The sequence below is a fragment of the Miniopterus natalensis genome, chromosome 2 (genome assembly GCF_054644295.1).
Source record: "Miniopterus natalensis isolate mMinNat1 chromosome 2, mMinNat1.hap1, whole genome shotgun sequence".
Lineage (NCBI taxonomy): Eukaryota > Metazoa > Chordata > Mammalia > Chiroptera > Miniopteridae > Miniopterus > Miniopterus natalensis.
In genome coordinates, this window is record NC_142082.1 from 119,634,125 (window position 1) to 119,650,879 (window position 16,755).

At 35.8% G+C, this 16,755-nt stretch overlaps 1 protein-coding gene across 1 annotated transcript in view; it reads right to left on the bottom strand.

Annotated features, from left to right (window-relative positions):
- Window positions 1–336: 336 nt before the first annotated feature.
- PTPRQ (protein tyrosine phosphatase receptor type Q) overlaps window positions 337–16,755 on the bottom strand; it is a 237,961-nt gene continuing 221,542 nt past the window's right edge. Inside the window, exons 56-62 of the mRNA XM_087814520.1 lie at window positions 16,446–16,522; window positions 10,821–10,955; window positions 10,505–10,630; window positions 9,288–9,436; window positions 5,706–5,841; window positions 700–823; window positions 337–455 (exon numbers count right to left, since the gene is read on the bottom strand). Of these exons, the coding sequence (XP_087670646.1) occupies window positions 418–455; window positions 700–823; window positions 5,706–5,841; window positions 9,288–9,436; window positions 10,505–10,630; window positions 10,821–10,955; window positions 16,446–16,522 (785 nt within the window). The 3' untranslated portion in view covers window positions 337–417. The remainder of the gene's footprint in view (window positions 456–699; window positions 824–5,705; window positions 5,842–9,287; window positions 9,437–10,504; window positions 10,631–10,820; window positions 10,956–16,445; window positions 16,523–16,755) is intronic.

A 16,755-nucleotide genomic window follows, 5' to 3' on the forward strand; every position in this document is an offset into this window, starting at 1 on the left:
ATCCACAAGAAACGTCAACACCCCGGAGGCCAAAATAACACGACTGAATCAACATTTACAACTTTTGTCCAGGATTAAATCCAATACGTAGGGAAAATTCACATTGAAATATTAATGCTATTATAATAATTTTATATTTGGCTCATTCCCAAAATATGGAAGACTTCAAAAACCTCTGGGATATCTTCTCTTAAACATTTTAAATGCATGATATTTATTATGTATGAAACAAATAACTATCCTGAATTGGCTATGTATTAGAACTATTCATAAAATGTAAATGTATTTAGCAAGGCACAGCAAGGGAATCATAGTGATTTCTTTAAGTTTGCACATTTCAATTCAGAAGAACGAAGGGGTAATTTTGGCCCCTGGGATTTGAAAATATCTTCCAGTTGTAATCTTTGGTCTGAATATTTACATGGTGGTTTCTTCCCATTCGAGCTCAACATCACCTATAACATAAAGTAACATGTCACAAGAGAGAACTGAAGTTAACAATTCAAAAGATTAAAAGGTTTCATGGCAAAAATATTGTGCAGACGAAAAAGCTATTATCCTAACTGGGATTAGGAATGAGGAAGTTGATAAGTGCACCAACCAAGCTTCTAAAACACTTTTGACATACAGTTATTATTAAATTAACACTCCTACTCTATATGTAAACTAGTAAATTTGGTAAACATTGCCTCTGTTTACCTTCCATTGCATCCAAAGAGTCCATCTTCTGAAGTGCTGAATAGTTAACAAAACAGATGGGCTGATTATTTCCTTTACTTGATAAGAGATCCAGAATGCACTGGTGTAAAAAGATATACTGTGCCTAGACATAAAAGAAAGACTGGTTAAATAAATGGATGTGGGAAGATGCTTATTATAAGGTGAGCTATACTGTTACAGTGAAAAATAATATTAAATTCAAAATGTTAAATAGCTAAGTTAGAGACACAGAATTTACCATGCATGTAAATTATTTTCTTTCATCTCAAACATAGGGTTTTCCAAACTCCTGTGGCTTCTTATGGCTTCAAGTTTCTTAAATAAAATACCTGTCATTGAACACCAAGTGTTAATATGTTCTTTCTTGCTGTGATTATAAAAAGTGGCAAATTAAATTATTTAAATTTGTTTAGAAGTTTCCTTTTTCCTGTTAGGTCTAATTGAGTAATTTTTCTTATACATAGTTTTCTTGTTAGAATGGCTGTTGGAATGCAGATGCTAAATTTACTTTCAAAATCTGTGAGTGAGCATATCCATACACCATAAGCACATTTAAAATATGTTTAACAATTCTGTGAATCACCTAACACTTGGCCTACTTATTGTCAAGTATCTTGTCTCTATTTGTAAATAAAAAGCAGCTGACCACTGACATACCCAAACAACCAGGTGCTGGACAAGAACTCCTAACAATTTATCTGAATGTTTGGGCTAAATTTAGTACCATCTGAGTTAAGTTTATTCAATAACCTGTTAGCATTTCTGAGTTTAGACTTTCCCAAAGATGGTTAAGGTTATAGGCACAGAAAATCACCCTCACTTTTATATAGGAAACGTACCTGATATTAAAGGAATGTAACGAAATGTTTAAGATATATAAATATACAAATAGACCACGGATTTAAATAGGTGTCCTCTGGGTGCCCATCTGAAGAGGTGATATCTATATCGGTTGCTACTATATCACAAAACCTGTTTGAAACTTCTTATTGAAATTGTCTTCAGAAATTGTTGGTTATTAGCAGGAATATCTAGTTCTTCATGGTTACAAAATGTTGCTTCTATGAGGGCAGAACTCTCAGATTCACTGCTCAATTCCCATTGCCGGAATTTGTGCCTGGCACATGGTAGTTGCGTAATAAATGTTTGTTGACTTAGTCTCATTTAATTCTCACAGCTAGCCGATCTTTACCATTTAAGGACAGCTTGGAGAATATCCAGAAGTCATCAGGGATGAAGTTTTGGAAGTGTGGTGGGTGATCGTGTTACATAATTCAATTTTGTTAAGGAATGAAGTGTTGTTATAAAGTAATGAAATTTCTATTCAAATTGATAGTAAATTACTTCTCAAGGTAATTCCAAAAGAGTATTTTCAAACGTACGTCACACAATGAACAACATTATTGGTAGAAATAAATTAACACTATAATTTCTTTGAAAACAACACTCAATTAGATTTATGAGTTCTGCTATTATTTTTTAAAATCGCATTTGAAGTTGAAGTCACATTTGTGAAGCTTCTGACTGTCGCCATCTCATCTTCTCCACTGGAAAGAATGATGGGTGGAAACTCTGCCAGCAGGGCAGGCTGAGCTCCACGGGTCAGTACTATGTTTTCCAAGATCCCTCGGCCATGCGTGTTATTGCCAAAGAGACAGTGAGGTGCGCAATTTTTAGTTTCTTCCCTGGATAGTTATGTTACCTTAATAATTAAACTTTCTGATGTTGTTGCTTCATCAGGGGATCATAAAACCTACCTGATAAGACTTAAAGGACTTAAAGTGCCTGCCAAAAAACTAGACACCCCAAATATATTAGTTATTTTTCTTTCACTTGGTTCACATCAGTACATTTCTGGGAGAGCCAGAGCAGGAAAAAGGCTCATCCAGATTAACCCTTATTTGAAGCACCAAGAGCGCCTCACGATATTATATAACTGTGGAGTATTCTTTCAGAAACTCTTCGAATCTCTTGGGGCTGCTATGAACTGTTTTGGGTAGATAGTGAAAGATCAAGCTGTCTCCTGGGTCCGGGCTATGCCCCTCTGGTGCCTTTTTGTGGCAATATTTTGCCAAGGTTCCCGCCTCCCCACCCCCACCCCCGGCTACTGTAATATGTGCTGAGACATGAGCATTCTTCATAGGGACTGGAATCGCTCCCAAGTGCAACAGAAGAAAGTAAGAAACCAGTCCTGTGCAAGGCAATGCTGGTTTGTAGGGACTGGTGCCAACGTGTGCTCAGGTTCCTTTTTTTTCCGTCACAGGGTAAGGACAGTAACAAGTAAAACTCCCGGGAATGAAGTCGGGTGAAAGAGCTTTGGAGTGAGCACCAGCTTTTCAGCAAGGAGGGACCCAGCAGTGTCCTGTGAGACATTTGCTGCACGCTGGGCACTGACTGCATGCTTGGCGTTTTAGATACTATCTCTTCGCTAATACTGATGACAAACTTGGGAAAAGAGTAACGTGGCTATTTTACAAAAGAGAATTAGCTCAGAGAGGTTAATTACACAAGTCACAGAGCTGGCAGCTAGTGGGCTGGATTCTGAACTCGGTTCTCCAACTCCAGAATTCATGCTCTTTCCATTCCCTGACCCAATTGCAACATTTTGCTCTAGCCGATTACAAAAGCATAATGTATGAAAAGTATGTTGAGTACAAAATTGTGTGGAATTATTAACAGGCGTTCTTGAACACACTCTTCACAAAGCTCAGTTCTACAAAGTTGAGAGTATGGCAAAAAAATTTTCAACTTTTACTATTTGAAGATTGACTCTAGCATCTAGAAGTATACACTATCCCAATCAGTCCCATATTCTATTATCCATTCCATTCCATTCCATTCCATTCCATTCCATTCCATTCCATTCCATTCCATTCCATTCCATTCCATTCCCAGAGCCAGCCAATCTCGATCAATGGCAAGAGCATTGATCACCAGTGTACATATGTACACCTAACACACTGGAGAAAAATCAGCTTTCTATTTATCCTTATTGTTAACTAAAAATAAGAAAAAAAAAAAGAGTTTTAATAATGGCGAATAGTTGGATTGATGTTGGAGCCTTTACAAGACCCCTGGACAAAAATCAGCTACATAATTTGCAGGGCCCACTGTAAAATGAAAATGTGGGTTCTCTTCCTCAAAAAAATTATTAAAGATTTTCAAGACATTGGCAGCAAACATTAAACCAGGTGCAAGGCCATTTGAGCATGGGGATCTGAGAGACTGCACAGGTTTGCATACCTATGAGGCAGTCCTATCACAAGCCATCTTCCATTTCTGAAACATCTTGAGAGGAGTTACACTTCCCTCATTTGTTCCCTTTCAGTATGTAAAGGAATGGGTATGGATTACATTACCTAGTTTTACCTAGCGATCAGAGGATTGATGTGGTTTAAACAGATTCCTATAAAGAGATTGTAGATAATATTTATCCTGCAAGCCCAAGTGAATGACAAGATAAGGGCAGGGGAGACATTCTTTGTACTCCTAGAGTAATCTTCTCTTGTAGTAAACTAGATTATTTTTTAAAAATTAGAAATAATTTAAAATATGTATTTAAAACCACTATCAAAACAGAATTAACCTGTGTTAACTATATATTCTTATCTTTTAAAAATATCTAATGATAACATGAAACCATTACAATCAGCAAGGTTTTCAAAATATTACTTATGTTTTCTGATTTCTTATTTTATAAATGTTTAATAATGTACATAATTGTTCAATCTACATGTAAACAACAAATGCACATGTATTGGAGTTGACTGCTCAAATATTTTTTCCTAAAAGGCACATGCAGTCCAAAAAGGTTGGATGGCTCCGGTCTAGAGCAACATCTTGCTAAGAACATTAATGTTTCATAACATGGCATTGTAAGTCCTGGGGTCAAAAGGGTTCAAAGATTTCACAATCATATAAGTTTAGGAAATGTTGCCCACAAGGGTTCTGCATTTGCAATTTTCAGGGTGTATTAATATAGAGGTTCTAAGAAATTCTAAGAAAATCAGTTTAATTTCTTTCCCAAACTTATGTTAGCAAAGAACCTGCTTACTCACACTTTTAACAACTGTGATGCTGCTCATGTTTTCTAGGATGTACCTTGGAAAATACTGTTAGAGCGGATCTGTAGAGTTACTGTGAGAAAATCTCTGCTTGTACAACATACAAATTACAATCCAAAGATACAGAGAGGAACATCTTGCATATTACAGTTAGGCTTGGGTTGGCATTTGGCGCTGACAGTTATGAATAGTATAACCTTGGAATATCATTTAACTACTTGGAACATATGCTTCTTATTTGTAAAGCACAGCCAATAGTACCTGGTCTGCTGATTAGTTTTATTGAACCTACTGTACAAGTAAAGGATTAACATGTAAAGAATCTAGCATAGCGCTTAGAACCCACTAGACACTCCCTAGAGCGTTTTTAGTCTCATTACCACTATAGTATGTATATTATAGAAATATTTTTACTTCAAAAGCAAAACAAAAAGACAAAAACTCCCAGTTAGGTAATATATACAATAATAAACATTATTGGTACTAATACACAATTGGGATAAATATGGACAAGCGAAATACATAGGGCCCCAGAACAATGTTTTAAACTTTTTCTCTATTATAACTTTAAGCATGTTTACAAAAGAGATCGATTTGATTCATTTTCTAGCTCCCCAAACTTGCTAAATGCAAAAAACAAGGTGAATTTTATAAATTATTTTCTATGCGCCTATAAGTATAAACAAGTTACGATGAGCAGTAAAGTAACATTCTGAAGGGTGGCTGTGGCCCCTGGGCTTTAGCGCTCCTATAATCTCCATCAGCTGCCCTCCCGCCTCCCCAGGAAGGTCTATAACTAGGAAAGAGAGTGTCAGCTTTGCAAAGACAGTTTCAAGTTCTCCCCCCCCCCCCCAGATCGCTGCCACTGAGATCCCCCCATGCAGAATTCTAGAGCTGGCACCGCGCAGTTTTAGATCTTACCAGGTTCTGCACCATGCACATTCTTTCACTTCTCAGTTCAGCTACTAGTCCATATATATCCACAAAATCATGGTCATTTATATGTTGTGTTAAGTGGTCCAAAGCAATAAAAACTCCAGTTCTTCCAACTCCAGCACTGCAGCAAGAGTGAAATTACATAAAAATTATTCAGTAAAAAGTGGTTCATGTTGATGGTGATGAACAAAATAAACTATGATAACAATGCATTCTAAACAGTTTCTTTTTTATTTGGAGGTAGATTTTTTTTGGAGTTTCTTTGGATTATATTGCTACCAAGAGTGCTTAAATAGAGCAAGATGATTACTATTAACACTCCATCAAATATTTGAGGGTTTTTTTTTGTTTTGTTTTTTAAGAAAGTACCACTCCTCTTTTCGTAATATTTTAAGGGCTACAGTTGGAGAAGTATGGAAAAGATTTTTTTAAATTGTTGAAAATTCTTAACACCAGAAACTTTGTATTGAACATACTTTTGGTTACCATAGAAATGCTAAACATTAAAAATGTCAAATGTTTAGCCCATATAGCATTTCCTCTGCATGATATTGAAAATTTTTCTCATGTGTTTTTACTTCTTTCTGTAGCATTTTTTTTTTTTTTTTTTACTTCTTACAAATAACAAAATTGAGAAACCATTTCCTTTTAAAAAATTAACTTAATACCCATGGACAGGTATGTGCTCCATAGAAACTGTTAAGTGATAAATCTGAAAAGATTCATCCAGAAACCCCCATTAGAAGGATAATGGGAATGAGTATTTAAATGGTTAATATAGGAAGAAAATATTCAAAATAAAAAAGATATTTTAAAGGTCACCCAGTCTTATAAATGTTAAACAACATGAAACTGCCATTTTTGTAGGTTAAAAAAAAGTTTGAGAAGTCACCAGTTTTATATGACTTGACCTAAGAAATAGTGGGCATTACAACATGAATCCAATTCTGGTGACACATGTGAACGTATGTCCAAACAGGCTAATCAGTCATTACACCACCCAATATATTTTGAGTGTCAGACACTGTCCTAGGCATCCGGGGTGTAACGGTGACCAATACAAAGTCCCTGTGCCTAGGAAGCTAGAGAAGGGATCACAGTGTTAAACACGCAGAGCATGTGCCCGGCAGCAGTAAGTGTTATGATTGCAGGTAAATCAGGTTCAGGAGATGGAGGGTGACAGGGTAGGCCAGGGTCATCAGAGAGTGCTTCTGGGATGACGGAACATTCGCAAAGAAACCTAAGATGGACTTGACTAATGTTAGGGAGCGCACCTTGTGGTTATCTGGCAGAGGGTGGCAGCCGCAGGGAGTGGCAGAGCAGGTCTGAGTGGGGGACTGTCCTACGTGTTCAAAGAAGAGCAAGGGGATCATGGCGAGGGAGTGGGGGGCAGAGGGGCCAGGGCCGGGGTCAAGCCGGTAGGTTGGGTGTGGAAGGGGGGGGAGAGTCAAGGATGAGCCCAGGGTTTCTGGACCAAGCAGAGTGGGCTTGTTATTTACAAACAGGCACGAGGAGAAGGAATGAGGGTGGAAATTGAATCAAATGTTTCGTTTTGGACACAATTTTCAGAATTTTGTGGTCATTCAGGTCATCATGTTGAACTGAAAGTTAAATATTTAAGTCTAAATAAAGTTGAGGTGGGAAGTCAGAGTTGGAGATAAACACTTAGTAGGTTTAAAATGGTATTTAAAGATGATTATTCATATAAGCATCCGTATTCTTATCTCTTATTTGTTTAAATCACAAAAGAGGTGACTCTCTACGGTTTGTGTGGCTTCAAGGAAGAAAGTGCTGTTCCTTTCCAGTGGGTTTAGTGCATCTGGGAGATACTGAGAAGGTGAAGGCAGCTACTCTCCACTAGAGGTTTTAATCACTGATGATGCCAGTTTAAAATCAATCACTAAATTTAGAAGCAAACTGTTGTGTCATTTTATACCACTTTCTGAAAAAGTGTATGTATATGAAGGGAAAATGCAATTGGTAAGGTAAGAAGGAGGCTTTTACTTTTTGTTCAATATGCTTTTTAAATATAAACATTGTTCAGATATTTTATTAAGAGCAAGCATTTATGTATTACTCTTATAATTTAAAAAATACTCCTGGAAAATGTACGATCATTTAAAGTACATATTGAGTTTTTTCCTCAAAAAAAAACACAAAAACTGGATGAACTGTTATTTTCTACCTTATTTAACCACACTGATTTCAGTATACACCTCTTAGAAAAATTACTGATAAACTAATTGTTGGAATTATTATAATTAATTTTCAACTCACTATTATTGCAATTAATAATCCACTTATAATTAACAACATATTAATTATTAATGTGTTTGAAAGACATTGCTAATTAAAAATGTTTTTGTTGTGGTAAACGATACACACATAAAATTTACCATTTGAACCATTTTTCAGTGCGTCATTCAGTGGCATGAAGCACACTGACACTGTGGTGTCGTCACCACCACTATCCGTTTTCAGAAAGCTTTCATCACCCCAAACAGAAGCTCTGTGCCCATCAAACAATAACTCCTCCTCTCCCTCCCCCAAGGCCCTGGCAACCACCTTTCTTTCTGTCTATACTAATTTAGCTATTCTAGGTATGCTGTGTAAGTGGAATCATAAAACAGCATATTATCATCCATTTTTTCTCTAATCTCCAAACTCCAATTCTTGAAGACACTCAAGCTGAAATAGATTTAGATATATCATGTTAGAAAACAAAAATCGTATCGGTCCAGAAAAATTCTGAATATTAAACAACCTTAAATTTTATTTTTAAGAGTATTAAATACCAGTAAAAATAATGGAGAAAAATCTCAATTTATACTCATAGTCTGTTAACCATGTTCAGAGGCTCAGGTCAAAGGAAGGCATTTGAGTAGGTAAAACTTTGTAAAAATTTGGAATTATACTTGGGTTGGTCGTTTAAATTGATCTTCATTTTGTTTTAATTATCCTTTGTAACTCTAATCTAGAAATTTGCTTTTACAAGAAATGTTTAAATTACAATAGTATACTAATATCAATTGAAATAAAAAAGATCAGATATTTATTCATAACATTCATAAAATCTTACACAGACACACACAAACACACATACATTAATGATAGGCTATAATTTTTAATTTTTAAAAGCTTGTAAAGGCATAATCTAGTCAAGAATTTAGACACTGGTCTGGGGAAAGCTGGGGGTGGGATGGATGTAGGGTGGAAGGGATCAATGGGGGTAAAACAGGGACATCTGTAATATTTTCAAAAATAAAGATACAGAAACTTGAAAAAAAAAAGGATTTAGGAAAAGTCCTATACTGGTATATATATATATATTTTATTTCCTTTAGACATGTTTATCACTCATTTTTTTCCTGCCATCTGAACTTTTATAAAGCTACATCTTCATTTATTATAGCTAGTAAAGTATCTGAAAAGTAAAAGCTGGAATAAATCTACATTAACTTCTGCCAGAAAAATAATCAATGATCTCATGGTAATAAAAAGACTACACTGAGTTTAAAGACTATTTATAGTGTCTCATATAAGGCTCTAATAATATATCTTTCTTACCTGCAGTGAACAATCATAGGTGTGGTGTCGTGTGCTCTGCTTGCTCGAACCAATTTCACGAAGTGAACTAGTGGGGTACTGTTTTCAGGAACCCCGTGCTCAGGCCACGCAGTAAAGTTACACTGTCGAACAGTCATGCAGTCCCCATGCTAAACAAAGCGACAGATTAAAGAAGCATGATGCAGTTATCTGAGTACACAATGAAGGTTGAAGATAGCTGATGTCTTTTGAAGGTGATCTTTTAAAAATGACTGTTCGGCCGGTGTGGCTCAGTGGTTGGAGCGTCTGCCCATGCACCAAAGGGTTTCGGGTTTGGTTCCTGGTAAAGAACACGACCCGGCTTGCATGTTCGATCCCTCTCCAGTCGGGGTGCATGTGGGAGGCAACCAATTGATGTGTCTCTCTCACATCGATGTCTCTCTCCCTCGCTCCTTCCCTTGTCTCTCCCTTCCACTGTCTCTAACAATCAATGGGAAAATATCCCGGGGTGAGGGTTAACAACAACAACAAAGACTGTTTACCAAACAGAAAAACTGTGTTTTCATTTATCCTGTAAGAAAGGTCTTTTGTTGCTGCTACCAGAAAGAAAATTGCCTTTTCGTATGAATAGAAACAATAGAAACTTGCAAAGAGATGATAACATAGAGTATTTATATTAAAATGCAGCATAACATTTTGTAGCACTGAAATAGATTTTGGAATAATTTTGACCTCAAACTTAAATAAACCTATTCACCAATTATTCAAAATACAGGTATTAGGTGTCTGATAATGTCAGAAAGTATAAAAATCCTTACGTTCTGTGTGTATAGACACTTCTATCAACTGATAAAGTGGGATCCTACACTATCACTTCTGTATTGAATGTAGATAGAGATGAGTGATTTGGGAAATTCTTGTTCTAAGTCAAATATTATAGTTTCTTTATCAAATAAAATAAGCCTAGTGATCTAGTTGTTTCCTTCTTTTCTTCCCTTATCTACCTAAGAATTTGATGCTAACTGGTTACTATAAACTTTAACCATGTGATTTGGAATTCAAACACAGTGACATAGATATCAAAGTCAGATAATTCAAACTTCTGTTTAAGAAAATAATAGGAAAACATAGCAGATTATATAGGCATCATTGCAAGGGGTAGTTCTAGAAATTAATTTGACTTTACAGATTTAGAACATTCATATTTGCTGTCATGTTCCGCCCCCGCCATTTTTTACCCTTTCAATTTTCAGGTCCCTGATGGTCCAGTCTATCTGAACATCCTCCATCAGCTTGGTAATCACTATATCTCCAAACACCGTAACTGGTTTGTTGTCCTCTGGCCAATACTGATGGCATCTGATCTGTAGTCAGAGAAAAGCACCAGCCATAAGAACCACTGCCATATGGACCTATATCGCAGCTATTGCTACTCAGTTAAAACTGCCTTATAGATGTCCGAGTTATCGACGATTTGCAGTAGATGAAATTGTTGCACATATATTAACACAATTGTAAAATAACATTTTGTAAAAAGATTTTCAAAACACTTACCCGTCCTTTTTCAAAACACTGTGTTAGCATTACTAATGTTTTTGCTCTGGTTTCCCAAACCATTCTCCAAAAATCCCCAACTGTTCCTGGTAGTGGACCTTGAGTAGCAATAAATTCATTTGGACATAAGTAACCCTAGAAGGACAGAAATACAACACCGCATCAATATTTACATGTATATATATAATAGTTTTTAGTTATTCAGCAGTATACAAAAAATATGCTAGTTGTAAAATAATCTAATATTTTAAAGTATTGTGTGGTTTGAATGCTAAATAGTATTAGACACTCAAAATTTCCAATGTCTAATTTTAACATAATCTGACATGCTATCCAACTAATTATTCTTAAAATTTATTTCTAACTTTTCAATAAAATATTAAGGACTAAATATTAAAAAAGCAATAATGTTGACCTTAATCAAAAACTTTATGCCCAACAATATACTAAGCAATTTATAGTTAATATTTTAATTAATTTATTTCTTTAAAAACCCTTGTGAATTGTCACTTTCATTATCCTCATTTTATAGATGAAGATACTGAAGCTTAGAAATGTGAAGTAATTTGCTCAGGGTCTCATAGTTGGTATGAGTCCAGAGCCAGTACCTTTACCCATGCCATTGTTTTTGTCATGTATTCACAGGTTTTGCAGATATTTTCATACTTTTCCTACAAGAAATTACTTATCTACTTAACTGTGGCATTACTGTTTATTCTCCAGAGCTCTAAACCAAGAGTAATGTGAGGTACAGATACAGAGAACAGACTGATGGTTGCCAGAGGGAAGGGGGCTGGAGGACTGGGTGAAAAAGGTGAAGGATTGAGAAGTACAGATTAGTAGTTAAAAAATAATCATGGGGATGTAAAGTATGGCATAGGAAATATAGTCAGTAACATTGTAATAACTATGTATGGTGCCAGGTAGGTTCTGGAAATATCAGGGGGTGACACTTTTAAAAATATGACTGTCTAACCACTATGCTGTACACCTGAAACTAATGTAAAAGAATATTGAACCCGGCTGGCATGGCTCAGCGGTTGAGCATCAACCTAGGATCCAGGAGATCGCGGTTTGATTCCCCGTCAGGGCACATGCCTGGGTTGCGGGCTCGATTTCCAGTAGGAAGCTGATCAATGGCTCTCTCATCATTGATGTTTCTCTCTCTCTCCTCCCTCTCCCTTCCTCTCTCTGAAATCAATAAAGATGTATTTTTTAAAAAAAGAAATAAAAAAAATTGAATGTAAACTGCAATTGAGAAAAGTAGAAAAGAAAAATAAAGGAAAAAAAAAGAGAAATGTGGGGTAACATGAAGGCTTATTTAGCCCATATAAGGCCTGAGATTTGTTCCAACTCTATTATGACAGCTCTTATACATTTTATCAAATTTTTCTAAACCTTGGTCTCTATTCACCTGGAATGTAGGCATGCAACTTTAGCTGTATCTGTGGGTTTTTCTTCAAGAAAGGTCCTGTATATATAAAAAGGTAGTAATGGAATTACATCTATTCCAAGTATCAAAATATTTAAAGAAATAGGAATAAAAGGTAAAATTTAGTTTTAAACCAGAATTATCTCAGTAGTCAGAGGATATATAAGAATATATAAGAATAAGACACATTTTAAATTTGAAGCAATTTGTTTTACTTGAAAGAATAATGAGGCACTTGAGGTGTTTTTCCCAAATCACACTGTTAACCTGTGACAGTCTCTGGGACAAAACTTTCTCTCTTAATCACATCATATGTTAAAAGATTTCTGTTTCTCCAGTCTCGGTTGAAGGAAACATGACTGTTCAATTATTGAGAAACATCGATGTGAGAGAGACACATCGGGATCAGGGATTGAGCCTGCAACCGAGGTACGTGGCTTAGGCAAAATTTAACCTGGGACCCTTCAGTCCATGGGCAGATGCTTTAACCACTGAACCAAACCAGCTAGGGCAAGAGGGCTTTTTTTTCCTTTTTTTTTCCCTAAGGCTTATAAAGAAATATACATTTATACATTCAGTATACAATGTTTGGAAAATTCAGAAGAGTATATATAATAGAACGAGGAATTCATCTACAATCTCATAATTCAGAATGAAGAACCATTAATGGTTTGGTCAATTTCTCCACAGTTTTTAAAAATATGCACATTCCTGCATTCTAATAATATTTTTAAGTGCCTACTCCATGTCAGGCACTGTTTTAGGAGCTGAGGATTCATTACAGACAAAAGACATTAAAATTCCTAACCTCATTTCTCTTACATTCTAATTAGGGGAAATAGACACTAAGTCTATTAATAAGTTTACTAAATAAGCAAAATACATAGAAGTTTTAGAAGTGATACATGCTACGAGAGAGGGTTTCAGAAAATGCGGTGTTCAAAAAAGTCTGGTGACATCTTAGGAGAGACTTAAAGAAGAAAGAGAGTAAGCCCTGCGTTATTTGGGGGGGAAATGTTCCACACAGAAAGAACATCAAGTGTAACAGTATTAAAGGAGAGATGTGTCTGGATTGTTCTATGAATAGCAAGCGGCTGGGGTGGGGTACATGAGGGGGGACACTATTAGATGATGACATCAGAAAAACAGGAGAGGGAAGATAAGGATGTTTTAGGTCCTTTTAGGTAATGATAGAACTTTGTTTTTCACTATGAATGATACAGAAGGCAATCGAAAGTTTATAAACATATAGAGTGTATGATTTAACAGTTTCACCCTGGTTTCTGTAAGACTAGCCTACAGAGAGTTAAAGTGGAAGGAGAAAGAGTAGCTAGAAGGTTATTACAGCAATCAAACCAAGGGGGCAGCTGAGTGATAGCAATGGGGACGGTGAGAAGTGATAAGACCTGGATATATTTTGAAGACAGAGCCAACAGAATTTGTGTGATTGGAGGCTGGAGATTAGAAAAATAGGGGATGTCACGGATATCATGGACAAAGGTGTGGTGGTTGCTCAGGTGCAGGCGGGTGGGTAGAGGTGGTAGAGGGCACAGAGGGGATAAAGGGTGATGGAAAAACTAAAATAAAATTATAACTAAAAAAAAAAAAAAGAAGAGAAAAATAGAGGAATCAATAATGACTCCAAAGGAAGATAGGGAAGACTTTAGGATGCGCAGATTTGAAGGGAAAATTAGGAATTCATTATGAACATGTTAAACTGGAAATCCCTATTAGATATTCAAGTGGGAATGTCTTGAAGGCAATTGTGAATAAGAGATTGGACTTGAGGAAGAAGTTGAAGCTAGAAACATATATACATCTGAAAGTAATCAGCACATAGATCTTACTTAAAATCATGAAGATGGATGAGATTACCAAGGAAATGGGTTTGGAAAGGAAATAAATTCAAGGTTTGGGCTGTAGATAATTTCAATGTTTGGTGACAGTGAGAGTGAGATAAAAGAGTTAATAAGCTGTAGATGGAAAATTGAGAAAATAGTGTCCGGAAGCCAAAAGAAGAAAGTATTTCAAGGGAGGGTATAATTAATTGTAATTGATAAGTTATAAAATGTTTCTCTGGGGCCCTAGCTGGTTTGGCTCAGTGGTGAGAGCTTTGGCCTTCAGACTGAAAGGTCCTGGGTTCGATTCTAGCCAACGGCATGTGCCTATGTTGCAGGCTCGATCCCCGGCCCCAATCAGGAAGCATGTGGGAGGCAACCGATTGATGTGTCTCGCTCACATCTATGTCTCTCTCTCTCTCTCTCTCCCTTCCGCTATGAAAAGCAATGGAAAAAAATATTCTCCAGTGAGGATTGAAAAAAAAGAAATTGTTTCTCCTGGTTATTTGCATTTCACTTTTCCAGGGACTCAATGTCCTTAAGTATTATAATATTCTATCAAAATGGGAACAAATATTAACAGCTCTTTTGCATCATAACCTTTCATCTTCCATCTCTAATTATGGTAAAAGTGATTCTCAAGTTAATATAATTTCAGGCATCTGGCTGACAGGATAGATAATTTTGAGGGTTTGGGGCCTTCCTCTTGTCCCATTATATAATGTTCTTATTGTTTGCTCTCTTGAAAACATTGCTAAACTCACTTGTATACTTAGTGGCTGTTTACAGGGACGCAGTATCTCTTTTCCTCCCTACTTACCTCCCACAGTCCATTCTTTTTTTTAATCCTCATTTGAGGATTAAACTAATCTGGTTGAACATTAGAAGATGTGGGCTATTAATTTGTATCTATCTATTGGCAAATAAAAAAATGGTACAAATCAATAGGTTACTGATACAACTATTTGCCTTTGTCCTGTTCTGTGGTTTCATAAGACATATGATCATTAGAGCACTGACTGAATTGAAATATCTAAATGTGTATATGCATCATTATGTAAGTCAAAGTAAAACTTCAACATGCTATAGAATTTAGGCTACAATGAAAATTAATAAGCACAAGATTTCAGCAAAATCTTTAGAAAAGAATTACATTTTCAAGGTCATCAATCATTTGATAAATGAATAAAGTATATTACCACAATAGTAAATTTGCATGTTTTTTCAATACAGATGTAAAGTTCTAGCATAAAAATAGGATGAAATTCAAAGAATGCCTTAACTTCTTCAACCCCCACCCCACATCACTTCCCATATTAAAAAATCTTAAATCTTCCCATTAGTCATTCTTTTCACAATAAGATCCAATATATGATTGTGATTTTGGAGTGATTGTCAACCAATATAGAAATTAGAATGCACTGTCTCCCCCAACAGAGTCTTGGAGGTAATGGGACACAGGACCCTTTGTGTTTGATGTTGGGGAAAAGATGGGAGCATCACATAAGCAGAGCCCCAATGGGACCAAAGGGAATGGCAGGCCTTGGTGAGAAGACCTATGACTAAGAAAAGAATAAAAGATCTAGCGAGTGTGGGCAGAAGAAGAAACCCTCAAGTATCTGTAAGGTCACCGTGATAAAGACGGTTAACCTTGCTATGTATTAGAATTGGAGCCAATGGGAGAAAATATAAGGGAGCATATCTCATTAATGAAAAAATTGTATATTAGAGCTGTTCAGAAATGAATCATCTGTCTTAGAAGGAGGGAAGTGAATCGGTGCCAAGAGAGGCTAACATCTAATTATCAAGAAATTTTAAGAGTGTTCTAGGGTGAATTGTTGAATGAACCACAAGGGGAATTTTACTGAGATTTCATGGTTGTGTGAGTTCACATTCTACAAGCAGCTGAGGATAGAAAAAAAGAACATGGCATCATAGTCCCCTTGAAGGACAGCAAATCTAGAAGGGAAGAAAAACGTAATAGATTTTTTTATATTATATGAACATGACTGTCCATTTGACTAATTTTTCTTTGAAAGCGAAACTGACAGGTCTCATTGTATACAGAGAATACACTGAAAAAGCATATGAAATAGTAAAACGACAAGCAGGTATATAATCTGAAGTTGTACATCTGCCACTTATCAGTGAAATGATTGTTGGTAGGTTGAAATCTCCATTAGGAGCCTCCATTTCCCCATCTATAAAATGGGGATACATAGTTGTAAGGAACTGGCACATCAAGGTCCACAGAGGTCATAATGAATTTGTTGTTTGAAAATTGTTGGAAGAGTTAATATAATTTCAGTATTTATACTTTATAAAAAGGTAAAATATATAAAAATAGCAACTTACAGAAACATAGCTGGCATTAATGTAATCCGATCCTGGAATACTAGCATCAGCTATCAGCTTCACTCTGTTATTATTATCTAGGAAAAAATACAAGAAATCAATGCTAATTCAATTTTGAATTGCCACTTTTTTTTTTACTATATATGTAATACAAAGAAGTTTATGATATAACATTCAACGTTACAGATGGGTGTAAAACTAAAATAGAAATTCCCTTTTATCGCATATTTTCACTACTAGAAACAATAACAATAAATACGCCTTTGCATATGTTTCCAGAATTTTCTGTACATACTCATAGAAATTAATC